The sequence below is a fragment of the Pan troglodytes genome, chromosome 6, assembly GCF_028858775.2.
Source record: "Pan troglodytes isolate AG18354 chromosome 6, NHGRI_mPanTro3-v2.0_pri, whole genome shotgun sequence".
Lineage (NCBI taxonomy): Eukaryota > Metazoa > Chordata > Mammalia > Primates > Hominidae > Pan > Pan troglodytes.
The window spans coordinates 54,107,749-54,122,411 of NC_072404.2; the positions used below are offsets into that span (position 1 = coordinate 54,107,749).

A 14,663-nucleotide genomic window follows, 5' to 3' on the forward strand; every position below is an offset into this window, starting at 1 on the left:
TACCCAGGAAGGGGCACAGTGGACGTATTCCCAACATCCACTATCAGAAGAGGAAGGGTTACCGGCCCCAGGATGGCTAATTGGTGGGTGTGGGCCCCTGAGTCTGTGAGCCAGGAGTATGGACCAGTATGGGGAGCGGTATGGAGGAGAAATGAGCCTTGGGCAGAACCAGCATGTCAAATCCATTTTTCAAAACAAAGAAGATAAATTTTTCTTTGTATTGATAAGTGCTAGAAAGAAGCTAAAGTATGGCCATGAGGGTGAGAGTGAGGGGTGGAGGAGAGGAGAAGACCTTGGGGGTGCAGTTCTGGGTGAGGATATTTCAGGTGAGACTTGCGTAGTGAGGATGTGTGTCTGCCATGCTCATGGTTATATCTCCCCAGGGTTTAGGAAACATCCTGACATAGGCATGATAGGCATTCAATCAATATGTGTAGAAGGATTGGATAGGTCAATGCATGAGAGCTGGCACTAGGTTGGGCACTTGTGACTGCTTGAGTTAATCTACACAATCACTGATGGGCTTCAGACTAGTGTGCTGGGACTCGTGGTCTGTAAGGCTGCCTCCTTACTGTCACGATGGGGCACTCAGGATTATATACCTTCATGACTGGTAAGGCTTTATTGCCCCAAATGTCTTCGAGGGCAGAGTCAAACATGACTGTTAAAACAAGTGATGTCGTGAGAAGTGGTGTAATGGAAGAAGCAGGCGCTTTGAGATTGAACAGGCTGAGTTCCTTGATTCATGCTGAGTGACACAGCGTAGCTTCTGAATCTCTGTGAGCCTTGAAGAAAACATAGGGGAACACCTATTTCAACCTATGTGAGAGGATTAAATAAAATGAGTCACCTCCAAGGGGCTTATCCTTAGGAGATGCCTTGAACATGCTAGTTGCCCTGTCCTGCAAGTTGAAGATGCATCTCCCTGCATGCCATTGGGAAAACTACTTCTCAGCTTAGAGGGCTAGTTCATAAGTAAAAACTGGTAATTTAGGGACTGTCTATCACAGGGTTAGTTCTAATCTGCTCACTCATCCCTTTTTTTGTAATACAAATGGTTGTTTGAATGGAAGAATTGATTGGTCATTGGGTCTAAGAAACATGGAAAAGGAGTAAGAAACAGAGGGAGAAGTGGGACAAGCTTGATTTAAAAATGAAACCCCAACTGCTGTGTAGGGGTTTTGCATGTTTTTTTTTCTTTTAAGATAATCTGTATTTCCAATTAGATGTTATGAACATTGGTGATTAGGAATATTGCTTTCTGTTGTCAAATAGAAATCAGTAAAGCGTTACAATCTAAGTACAAGTTAGGATGGTTGGTACATGATTTCAGCATTTGGAAGTGTGCTCAGGTAAAATTCAAATCAAACTTCTTCCTCGTTCTTGAATGCTTGTCTTCCATATTGAATTCAGCCATCTTTGAAGACACAATTATTTGGACATTTCACAGTCAGCTAATATAATGGTTTTTAAATGAATTAAACATTCATTAATGTATGAATTTATATTTATTTTGCCATTCTGTATTGCAGCTGCTAAATTAATATAGCATACTTGAGATTACATTAGTAACAGATAATTAATTTTTAGTTTTTATATTTTATTTCAAGGAAACTCAAGCATAAGTAACATTTAAACTGCCACCCCACTGTCCTTATTGAATTGTTACTCCATCCTGTAGAATAGGAGGGCAGTGACAGATCCCATAAAGTTAAAGGGATGGGGTGGAATTGACCAATGTGGGCAAATAGCCCCTCCTCTCCCATCATGTAAAGGGAACAAGAGTAAGATCTGTTATTATTATTGTTGCTGAAAATGCACTATATTTTCATCATATCACAGAGTTGAGTTCAGTATCTCCAGGAGGAAAGTGACAACTTTCCTTCTCCTGATCTAGTGCTTTAAAGATGCCAAGGACAATGCAGGAGAGCTCATGCAACGGAAGGAACCTCAGTGGGCAGCTACTTTAATCTTCCAGTTTCCCTAATTGACAAATTGAGGCCCAGAGAGTGAGAGTGAGTTTCCCAGGGTTTCAGAGTGAAGCAGTCAGAGCCCATTTCCAGTTGAAGAGACCTGAGAGGGTCCATGGGGCTGAAGGGAGGAGAGGAAAGGGGTCCAGAGAGCGCTGGCAGATCTGGAAAGCCAGAGTGGGTCTGAATGTGTCCTTGGAGCCAAAAAGAGGGGCCACAGCAAGTAGGAAGGGCTGGAGCCAGGGATTTGAAGAGGCAATGAGAGGTGGAGAAAGAGGGTACCCGGGAAAGTTGGAGGAGTCAAGGCTCAAAACCAGCTCTTGTTAGTGTCGAGACAGTTGTCAAGTGTCCTTGAGGGTGGTGCCTTTGAGGGCAGGCTTCAAGACGTGTTAGATGTGAGGCACATGGAGACCAGATGGCCTGACAGCCCAGCACTGCATCCCATGATCATATCATCCCTGACCTAACCTTGCAGGAATGCTGGGCTTGGTCACTGTCGACTCCACGTTGTCATTTTACATTGAGGAAGCAAGGGGCTGACACAGCCCACAGCTTGCCTGATGCCATACATTACATCAGCTTTTTCAGGGTGCATTCTCTGCTCTTTTAGGTTTGAACAACATAACTTATAAACACATTATTGTGTCTTCTCCAGACCAGAGGATATGTTTATGCTTAAAGATAAGTGCTGTGATATATAACAGCACATTATTACCTTCATTTCAAATTTTAATAAGAGATTACTTAAGTGACACATTTTACATTTCCTACAATAAAGATACCTGTCTTTGAAATTAGTAAAATAAGATTAATGAGAAAAGAAAAACAAATAAGGCATCAAGGTGGGTTGCTTCTGGAAAGCATGACTTTGGATATATTGTGTCTACTCTGCATTTTATGTGGTTGAAAACTGTTTTAGTAATTAATAAATTTTATATTTTAGAGTAGTTTTAGATTCACAGCAACCTTGAATGGAAGGTGCAGGGATTTCCCATATACTCCCTTCCCCACCATAGCCTCCCTCATTATCACAGTGGCACATTTGTTACAATTGATGAACCCACACTGACACAGCATCATTCCGAGTCCACAGTTCACATTGGGCTTTGCTCTTGATGTTGGCATTCTATGGGTTAGGACAAGCGTATAATGACATACATCCAGTGTTACAGTATCACACACAGGGTTTTACTGCCTGAAAAATCCTCTGTGTTCTGCCCATTCATCTCTCCCACCCCTCTAGCCCCTAGCAACCACGGATCTTTTTACTGTCTCCATAGTTTTTGTCTTTTCCAGCACGTCATTGAGTTGAAATCATACAATATGTAGCCTTTTCAGATGGGCTTCTTTCACTTAGTAATATGCTGGAACTGTTTTTTCCCTCCCTCCCTCCCTCCCTCCCTCCCTCCCTCCCTTCCTTCCCTCCCTCCCTCCCTCCCTCCTTCCTTCCTTCCTTCCTTTTTTTTTCAGACAGTCTCGCTCTGTCGCCCAGGCTGGAGTGCAGTGGTGCGACCTCGGCTCATTGCAACCTCTACCTCCTGGGTTCAAGCAATTCTCCTGCCTCAGCCTCCTGAGTAGCTGGGATTACAGGTGCCCGCCACCATGCCCGGTTAATTTTTGTATTTTTAGTAGAGACGGGGTTTTACCACATTGGCCAGGATGGTCTCGATCTCCTGACCTCGTGATCTGCCCACCACGGCCTCCCAAAGTGCTGGGATTACAGGCGTGAGCCACTGTGCCTGGCTCAGAACTTTTTATAAAGGACTTTTGAGAAACAATTTATTATTAATAATTTAAGAGTCAGGATAACATTTTTTTCTAATTAAAAAAAGATTTTATTTCTTATAAAAATGTATTTTATTTTCTGTCATGACCAAGCATCTAGGAGGTACAAAGCCCTGTGCTAGGTGCCACAATGACAGGAAGGCAGTGATAAGAAAATTTGCCTGTGGCAGGTCTTGTGCAGATGGATTTATCGTGCGGTGGGAGGTGAGCACACAGGCATCTGCGCAGCAGGGAGGGGAGGGGCTTTGCTCAGCCTGGGAAAGGTGGGTGTCTGGAGGCAGAACTCTAAAAGATACATAGATTCAGGAAGGGAGAGTGATGCCTTGTATCTGATGGCCTTGAGGAGACAGGAGGGACATAGGGCATGAGTGCAGAGAGGTGGAGGTACCTGAGGCTGCGGAAAGACATTGGATGCAACATGGAGCCTTTGCACAGATTCCTGTAATGGGGGATCTCCTTTGGGGAAGAGCCTTGTGGATCAGAGCTTAAGGCAGATTGGAAGGGTGAGGTGGGAGTGGGACTGTTAAGAGCACAGCAGTTTCCTGGGCGTGATCTATGGGTGCTGGACAGACGCACAGATGGAGAGACATTGGGAGGTCACGCTGAGCAGATGGGGAGGTTGGTTGGCTGTGAGGACCAGGGGGAGGAGAGTCATGACTGGCTTCCAGGAAGTGACTTGTGAGGCATGGGGCATGGAGAAGACCACACATAGACAGTGTGTAATTCATCCTTCAAACTGGGGCACTTTTGAGAATGACAGAGGGCACTGTTCATAACCATGCAACAATAGGTAAAGCAAGTCTGTCCTGGGCAAACTGGGGTGAATGGGTACCCCACTTGTAGGGGATACAGGGAAAGGAGCCAGTTTGAGGAGGTAGAGATAATTAATATTTACAAAATCAATTAGGCCCAGAAAAGCAAAATCTTTATTTTATTACATTTGGAACTCAAAAGGCACAGCTTTACCCTCATCATCTGAATGTTCATCTTGATGATTTAAGAAATGTTTAGGAATTTGTATCACTTTGAATCTTTAAAAAGTGATTTTGTGAGCGTGGCTAGTTCAGGAGAGGACTGTCTATTAATTATTTCTCTGTGTGTTTCCTCTGGCAGAAAACCCTTCCTGGACCAAGGACATTTTGTGTGCTACTCTGAGTTGTAAGCAAAGTGGGATAAGGCATCTCATTTTATCTGCTATACGAGGGGTCACTTTGGCGCAGGACCACTTCCAGGTTTGTCGTCTTTAATATTTCAGAGAATTTCATGTTCATGACTATTGGCCCTTGCAAGGCAGTCCAGTTATTCAAACTTGCTGCTTCGTTCTTATAACTACAGCAATGGTGTCATACACAGTCTTGTTGTAAGCTGGGCTTGCAGAATGACTGCTCACCCTTCCTCCCTCTTGGCCTCTCCCAGTGGTGTGCTGGGTTGAGTGGCACTGAGTTGAGAGATCAGATTGTTAAATTTTCAGGAATTTTGCAAGCTGGTTGTTAAACATAGATGTCATCATTATAAATAAATTATATAAACTTATGATGAAATAAATCACGTTAGAAACACAAGTAATAATTACTCAAGATTCATCACCTCCTAATTATTTTAGTATGTTTTACTGTTGTCTCTCTTCCTGAGATGATTTGCTTTTGTTGTATCCACATGATGGAAATACTATGTAGTCTTGTGCTAAGTGCAGTTCTTCCCATCTCTACGTTTAATGACGTTATGGTGGCAGCATGAACTGGGCCATGCAGGAGCATTTGCACCATGGAAATTGGCAAGTGCTCCAAATCAGAATTTTTTTTTTTCTGGAGAGTTAGTTTTTAAATATTTACCAGCCCAACACTGGCTCTAACTCATTGAATACACTGGCTAGTACCAAAAATTGATGGCTGAATGGGAACCAGCGTAGCAATTTCCTTTTTATTAAATTGGACACATGCCCAATAGGCTCCCATGCAGGGTCTCCAACTATAGCTGAATCAGACAATGTGTCTCTTATTTGGGCCCCACTCTTTTGTCCTAGAATTAAAGACCCCTGGGCCCCTAGGTCGGCCTGATCCCCCTGACAAGCTTGGACAATGGTGATGTCCTTCCAACAATGCAGTGAAGACCTGTCTCTCTTCTAGTTCTGGTTCTGAATGTTGTTTCTTGCTTTTGTGATCCATATTATCTGTGAGTATGAGATTATCACAGAAAGCAGAGAAATAGATGATGCCGAGAGAGATGAGAGATAGCCATGCCAGACTCCCACAGCATGGCAAGGGTGTCGAATGCCATGCCTTGGTGAAGTGTCAGGAGGGAGTGAGAGCTGCTGATCTCTAATCAATGTCTTGTGGCCTTTGGAGGAGTGGTGCCTGTCAGCAGGAAGCCCTGAGCAGTCCCTAGCAATGATTGACTTTACAACCCCAAATTTACATTGATTTTTTTAGAACATCAAATTCTTATTTCCAGGTTTTGCAGATCTTTGTCAGGTATTAAATGTGGATACAGGAAAAAAAAAAGCCTCACAGACAATTTTTTTTGAAACGGAGTCTTGCACTGTTGCCTAGGCTGGAGTGCAATGGTGCAATCTCGGCTCACTGCAACCTCTGCCTCCCGGGTTCAAGTGATTCTTCTGCCTCAGCCTCTTGAGTAGCTGGGATTACAGGTGCCAGCCAGCACGCCTGGCTAATTTTTTGTATTTCTTGGTAGAGATGGGGTTTCACTATGTTGGCCAGGCTGGTCTCGAACTCCTGATCTCGTGATCTGCCCACCTCGACCTCCCAAAGTGCTGGGATTACAGGCATGAGCCACCACGCCCGGCCCCTCACAGACAATTTTTTAGTGATGAGTGAAGGTTACAATAATAAAATAGTCAAGAGACTCCAGCTTTCAAAGCAACTGACTCAAAGACTGTATTTATAGTTCAAATTGTTATATGATTGTCAACAAGTCTGGCTGGTAACAGTTGAGTTAGTTTTGATAAAGAGCAGAAGTTCCTGTCTTTAATGACAAAAATAGTATGTTGCTTATCTCAGGATGCAAAGCTTTTAAGATGGGTCTGTGGTTCAAGGGCTTCAAGTATGTGAGACTTTTAGAAATACAAATCTTTTTCAGGCTGTGGGATATGAAGTCGCCAACAGAGATGGGCAAAAAGCACACTGCCATTTGCTAGTTTTCAGTATCTAAATAAATATTTTAAATATAGTTTTCTCAGTAGCAACATGGAATTCCCATTTAGAGAGAAAGTTTCAGCTGATTGAATCGATATGACAAAAGTTTGGGGCTGTCAACTCCTTACCCTCTTCCACCCTTTGTTCCAAATAGTAGAAAGTAGCAATAAGGAAATGAATGGGGCAGAAATTAAATTTCAAAAATGACAGAAAGTGCCCACTGTATTTCCTGGGATAAGCTGAGTTGGAGAATGCAGCTGGAACTTCAGGTTGGGTGGGAGCTTCCTACTGCCTCTCTAGATCTAGACCTTTGGGTCCACCTGTATACACTTATCCAGTATTTCTTGATTCTAGGCCTGATGTAGCTGGAGAAGGAGAGTCTGATAGGTGCTGCCTTTTCCACGTGGTGGTTTTACCTGATCCCAAAAGTATAGCCTGATGAATTTCAATCTCAACTTTGGCCTAGATGCTTCTGCTTACCTGGAGCCTGGTACACCTGTGCTGAAGAAACTTGGAATTTTTCTTCCAGTAGTCCTTGCTACTGGGGTAGAATGTGCACTTTTCTACTTTATAATCCCCTCTATGTCAAAATTATTATTTTATTAAATTTAAGAATAACATCCATAGCAGGAATATTATAAATGCATTGAATGAAAATTAATTTGCATGCAGTTACAAATTACGAACTAGAGGTTCTTTGCTATAAGGGAATACTCCATGGCAGAGCCCTCATGCAGTGGGTTTAATTCAATCTATGTTCTCAGGAGTGAGTTGGCCCCTAAGGGGATACTCATCTGTATCTATTGTTCTGACCTAGTTGTATTTCTGCATTGATATGCTACAAAAAGGGATCTCTTTGGAGCAAGGAGAATACCAAGCCTGTGAAATGCCTGGGTGAGAGAATTGGAGAAGGTTTAGAGAGCTTCACACTCAGGAAAAAAAAAAAAAAAAAAAAAAAAAGAGAAAAGAAGAAAAAAGCAGAGTGTGAAAGTCCAAGGGCTTCTATGCATGTTATTAGAAATGTGCATGTAGCTTGGAGTCTTGAGGCTGGACCTAGACATCTCTCTGCCTTGCAGATGCTCTTCCTGAGTTTGCTACCATCCTTTTTCTTTCTGCTTTGCTGTGGTGACATTCAGACATCAGACAATAAATGGGGTCTGTGCACATTAGGGGCAGTGGGTGGGTGAAGGCTGGAGGAGGCTGTGTCTCTTCTGGTAGAGCAGTCAGCGGAAACCTAAGTGAAGAAAGGAAAGAAGTCTGTACTCTTGAGCCCTGTCACACGATAGAAAATGGAGACGGGCTTGAGCTGAGCACTCCTTGTCAGACCCCTTCAGGTGTTACTCACACAATGCAGGGGTTCAGTTGCTTGGTGGGTATCAACCCAATGACCACAACCAAGGAGGATTTAACAATGAGATTTAAGTAAGGAGAACACCAGGGATGGTTCCCAAAGTAGTGCCTCTGAGCTGGGGACGGGTTAGGTTTTATAAACATCGTGTAATGAGGATCTGATTGACTGGATCCTGCCATGGGTGATGCCAGAGCTCAATCCAGTTGGATCCTGGATCCTGCCATGCAATGTCCGCTTCTGAATTCAATCCCCGCTCCTCAGTCCGAGCACTCCAGCTCTCCCTGTGGTTGCACACTAGTTCATCCAGGCATGCTCGGGTTATGTGACCTGAGGGTCCATGGCAACTGAAAAACTACTCACAACTTTGTTACGTAAAAGTTGAACCAGATTGGCCTGGTGCGGCTAACATAGACAGCAGACACCACTCCACCTGCCCAGTCCGTCAACCTTCACATGCGGAATCTCACTCCTCACCTCTGGCTTCTGAGCCCGGCATTGACACAGACTCAGCCACGCCCATCCCCACGTCACTCAGCTCCCGACACTTTCCCTGGGCTCCTCTTGCATCCTTGATCGACTGTCTCCAATTCCACACCTGGCTCCTCTATGTGGCAGAAGGACCCAGGCTGTCTCCAGACCCTTTCTGTTCTCAGTCTGTGCTCACATGCTAGGGAATCTTATGCAGATTCATTTGCAACCTAAAAATCCCAATTACTTCCTGACAACTTCCAAATTTCCTTCTCCAGCCAACACCTCCCCTGACCTTCATGCTCATGTGTTCAGCTGCATTCCCGCTCAGATGTCAAACGGGCCCCTCAACTTTACTCATCTGAAAAAAAACCTCTTCATCTTTCCATGTAATTTTTCCCACCCCTGGTGTTCTTTGCCTCAGATGCCAGGGACAACAACCTTGGCATGCTTGTTTAGTCTTTCTTCTTCTTATTATTTTTTTTCAGTTAGAAAACTCTTCCTTCTACCTTCCAAATGTTTCCCTGATATGGCCATGTTCCACCACCTCCACCAGCACCTTTCAGATATGAGCCAGCTCTCCCTTCCTCCTCCCCTTGCCTCGATCCCTAATGCGGTAGCCAGAGTGATCCTTCCAAAACATCATCAGATGGTGTTACTCCTTTGCTGAGAGTGTCCAGCGTCTTCCAGTCTTTTTTGGAATAAGTGTCCGATTTCTAAGGGAGGCCACTGCTAGGTCCTGCTGTCTGGGTGGCATATCTCTCCTTCTGCCCTCCCCGGCACTCTCTTCTCCACCTTGCTGGCTCCTTTGCACTCACCTCAGGGCCTTTGCACTTGCTGCTCCCGCACCTGCAGTGTGCTTCCCTAATGATGATAAGGAGGGTTGTACACCTTCCTCTTGCACCTCCAGCACTGCCCCCACCCCTGCCTTATTTTCCTCCAGGTCACCTGTGACATGCTGACCAGTTTGCCCCTACAGCTGTCTGCTGGTAGTGTTCCTGCACTGGGGTGTGAACCTCATGGAGGTAGGAGTTTTGTCTCCTGTGTTCACAGCTCTCAGTCCAGCACCTAGCCTGGGCCTGGCACTTGGCAGGTGCTCCATAAGTATTTTTTGAATGAATGAATGAATGAATAGTCCTATAGGATTTCTGTTCAAGTTCCACTCCCAAATCACTTGGGAAGAAAAGAAACTTGTAAAATGAATGACAATAATAGATGAATTAGAGTCAAGAAGTTGCATGCTTTGTAATAATCTATTGGCTGGTTTAGTTCCCCCCACAGTGAGATTTTGTGGTTTGGTTGAGGTGGTGGTGACAGTGGCATGAGTGCTCTGATCATGGATTAATGTTCATCATTTCCTGAGAAGTCTTCAGCACCACCCCCTACACTAAATCTACCTCAACTCTGCTGGGGGCTGCATCTCGGGGCGGCCTCCAGAGCTCAGCTCCCAACCTTGACTTTTCAGCAGTCTTCACATTTCCTTGGAACATATATTTGTGAGCTTCCTCTGGCCACTTGAATGATTCATGATTTTCCTTTGCAAGAGAAATTGACAGTGGTTTTGAAAAAAATATTCAAAGTTTTATTTCGACACAAATATTATCTAAGTGTTGACCTACATATGATACCTTCCCATAATTGGTACAACCTGGAACTATGCTTCCAATATCAGTAAGAATATGTTGATATAAATAAAATGTGATGAAGCAAATAAATTCTGATGATGTAAACTAAAGTATTTATGGTAGAATAGCTGTGACTAGGGAAAGTGTATAGATTCATGTGTATGTTTATAGACATAGATGTCATATGTTTGTGGTGTTTTCCGGGTTATTTTAAATATTATATTACCTATATTTGTCATTTAATTCCACATATGGTGTTTTGCATTTTGTCAATTAATAGGTATTATTCTAAAAGGTTTTTTTTGGCAAAATGATTGGTCGTTTAAAAAACTGATTGTTTCTAGGAAGATACTGGTAAGATGTCCATGAAATCTTAGAGGTGGGGGTTGGAGATGCGGAGAGTGGGGACCTACTTCTGGAGTCTTTCCAGATGTTCCCCAGAGTCTTAGGAGCCTCTCCACCTGCAGTGGACAGAACAGGAGCCTCCCAGGCTGCACTGCTGACCTTCAGAGCACGGCAAATCCAGGTTTTATCCACTTCACATATGAATAGCCACATATGATTTCTTTCTAATCATTGTGTTTGTGGCTGTGAATTTTGAAAAGCCTCAAGTTTCTTTAAATTTTTTTTTCATTTTCATATTTATTTTTTAATAGTATATATTTGAAGTGTACAACATGATGTTTTGATAAACATACAAAGTGAAATGATTACTACAAACAAATGAGCATATCTGTCATCTCAGAGTTATCTTTGTGTGTCGTGCGTGTGTGTTAAGAGTACCTAAAATCTACTTTCTTAGCAGATTTCCAGTATGTAATACAATATTAGCAACTATAATTCTCATGCTGTATATTAATTCTCTAGATGTGTTCATTCTACATAACTGCAACTTTATACCCCTTGACCAACATCTTCATTCCTCCCAAGTTCATCCCTGGTAACCACCACTCTATGCTTTGTTTCTATGGGTTTGACTTTTAAAAAGTTTGACTCTACATGTAAATGAGATCCTGTAATAGTTTTCTTTTTGTGGCTGACTTACATCACTTAGCATATCTTCTGGGTTCATCCATGTTGCTGCCAGTGGCATAATTTCCTTCTTTTTACAGCTGAATAATATTTTATTGTATGTATTGTCACATTTTCTCTATTCATTCATCTCTTTAGAAACATTTTGGCTGATTCTATATCTTGGCTTTTGTGAATAATGTAAATATCTCTTTGGGATATAATTTCATTTCCTTTGGCTTTATACCCAGAAGTGGGATTTCTGGATCATATGGTAGTTCCATTTTTAATATTTAGAGGAATCTTCATACTGTTTTCCATAATGGCTGTACCAATTTGCATTTCCACCAACAGGGCACAAGGTTTCCCTTTCCTGCACACCCTTACCAACACTCATTATTTCTTGTCTTTTTGATAACAGCCATCCTAACAGGTATGAGGTAATAGCTCATTGTGGTTGATTTGCATTTTCCTGATGATTAGTGAAATTGAGCACCTTTTCTTTTACCTGTTTGCCATTTTGATGTCTTCTTTGGATAAGTGTCTGTTCAGGTTCTTTGACCATTTTTTAAATTGAGTTATTTGTTTTTCTGCTATTGAATTGTGTGTGTTCCTAGGAACAGAGCTTCAGGAAGTTAAGAGCCAGGCGATTTGGTGGAGAATTGCATGTTGTCTGCTGTGTGTTCAAGAATATGCTGTCTTGCTTGGCTGGCTAACAGCAGAGCCAGGAGTAAAATCTGAGCTTCTGTATTTCCACAGCCAAGGGCTCTTTCTACTACTCTGAAATGCACAGAAGCAACTGACATGATTGTTCTGTGTTTCCTGAGACTAATGAGAATAAATTAAAATCTTACAAATAAGTATGTGTGTTTCTAACCTATATCATTGCTATGTTTTCTAGGAAATTGAAAAGATATGGTCCTCGCCGAATCAGCTAAATTGTGAAAGTCTTAGCAAGAATCTTTCTAGCACCTTGGAGAGCTTCAAGAGCAGCTTGGAAAATGCCACTGGCCAGGACTGCACAAGCCAGCCGAGGCTGGAGACGGTGCAGCAGCACTTGTATATGTATGCTCTGATATTCTTTCATGCCCTCCCCAGTACTTCCATTCATAGAGAGGATGTCTAGGACTCTTTAAAATGTGAATTTCAGACAGTAGTCTGTATAATATACTCTTAATGTACATATTAATATGTATTTTCCAAACATCAAAGTTTTCCATGACAATTTTTGAGTGGTAAAATGTAACAGCAGCATTAATCAGAAGGCTAACTTTATTGGCGATAAAGATATTAGATATAAGAATGTAATCCACAACGCTTGGTGGCAAATGCCTGTAATCCCCTCTAATGGGAGGCTGATGTGGGAGAATCGCTTGAGGCTAGGAATTTGAGACCAACCTGGGCAACATAGCAAGACCCTGTCTCTAAAAAATAAAAGAAACAACAACAAAAAAATTAGCAGGATTTGGTGCTGTGCATTTATAGTCCCAACCACATAGGAGACTGAGGCAGGAGGGTTGCTTGACCCCAGGAGTTCAAGGCTGCAGTGAGCAGTGATTGTGCTACTGCACTCCAGCCTGGCTGACAGATGAAGGGCCTGTCTCATAAATTAAATAAATAAATGAATAAATTTCTGTTTGAACAGCAAATATTTTTCTTTTCTTTTCTTTTCTTTTCTTTTTTTGGAGACGGAGTCTCGCTCTGTTGCCCAGGCTGGAGTGCAGTGGCGCGATCTCGGCTCACTGCAAGCTCCACCTCCTGGGTTCACACCATTCTCCCTCCTCAGCCTCCTGAGTAGCTGGGACTACAGGCGCCTGCCACCATGCCCGGCTAATTTTGTTTTTTAATTTTTAGTAGAGACGGGGTTTCACCGTGTTAGCCAGGATGGTCTCCATCTCCTGACCTCATGATCCGCCCCCTTCGGCCTCCCAAAGTGCTGGGATTACAGGCTGAGCCACCGCACCCGGTCGCAAATATTTTTCAAATTACCTTCATGTTTGATCAATTTTGCTTAGTGTTCTGAAAGTGTAAAGCACCAGAAGGGGAAATAAGGAACTTTGAATTCTGCAAATGACTTTTTCACTGAAAGAATGATGTTCATCTGACCCTGGCTATCCTAATTTCTCGTACGTTCCATGATCTATCCTATCTATTCTTTTCACAGTTGTGAAAAGCCATTTATTATGCATCCTCATTCCCCTGGTTCATCTCGCTTGGCAGGAGCTCTGAGAAAGAAATACTGGAGTGTGGGTAGTATTAATGGATATTCACATACAGATGGTGTTGGGAGACATGTGGGTCTAATTGTTGCAAGAACTTTATGGAAATGTGATCTTGTTATCCAGTCCATCTCTTGGGAGCTGAGGCAGTATTATTCATTCCAACACTGTTTCTGATGTTTTAGCTTGCCTAATTTAGCTTTAATTTTCTGCCATTTTAGGTTGGCCAAAAGCCTCGAGGAAACTTGGTCATCAGGGAATCCCATCATGACTTTTCTCAGCAATTTCACAGTAACTGAGGGTAAGTGTGTGGTTTTCCAAGTTTGCTTGATTAAAAATTAAATTTAGTTTCTCATGCAAATATATTATTAAAATAAAACATACAACAGAAAATTTATGCTATATGTGATACATAATCATTTACAACTTGGCTGGTCTGATGTATTTGGCATTTATAAAGAAAGTCCTGAAGTCCTAGGGTACCATATTGAAGCAGAGGAACAAAGAGAAGCTTCTGTGGTCTGGATTTTGCTCTGGCCTTGCCTCCTCGGACAAGCAATTGATGTCTGTGTGTCTCTGTTTCCTTGGCTGTTCACTCTGTCAACTCATGAAGCTTCTTGTAGCATTAACATGCCATGTCTGAAGAATTCTGGCAAATACTTAAATGATCCCTCTCTTCTTAAAAAAGTGAGATGAGTAGATGCATGTATACAAGTGAGTTTCTTATAGCACTTGGTCACTGTTCCCTAAGAAGAAGCTCTTTCTTTCTTTCTTTCTTTCTTTCTTTCTTTTTTTTTTGTGTCTCACTCTGTCACCCAGCTGGAGTACAGTGGCGTGATCTTGGCTCACTGCAACCTCCGCCTCCTGGGTTCAAGCGATTCTCCTGCCTCAGCCTCCTGAGTAGCTGGGATTACAGGGATGTGCCACCATGCCCGGCTATTTTTTTTTTTTTTGTATTTTTAGTAGAGACAGGGTTTCACCATGTTGGTCAGGCTGGTCTCGAACTCCTGACCTTGTGATCTGCCCACCTTGGCCTCCCAAAGTGCTGGGATTACAGGTGTGAGCCACCACACCCAGCCAGA

General features: G+C 42.8%; 1 protein-coding gene across 4 annotated transcripts in view; it reads left to right on the plus strand.

The window, feature by feature from the left end:
• Positions 1-14,663, plus strand: part of ABCA13 (ATP binding cassette subfamily A member 13) — a 477,235-nt gene that overhangs the window by 112,704 nt on the left and 349,868 nt on the right. For all 4 annotated transcript variants that reach the window (XM_009442731.5, XM_016957445.4, XM_009442734.5 and 1 more), the window contains exons 20-22: positions 4,869-4,987; positions 12,264-12,427; positions 13,803-13,882. In XM_009442731.5, the coding sequence (XP_009441006.5) occupies positions 4,869-4,987; positions 12,264-12,427; positions 13,803-13,882 (363 nt within the window). The remainder of the gene's footprint in view (positions 1-4,868; positions 4,988-12,263; positions 12,428-13,802; positions 13,883-14,663) is intronic.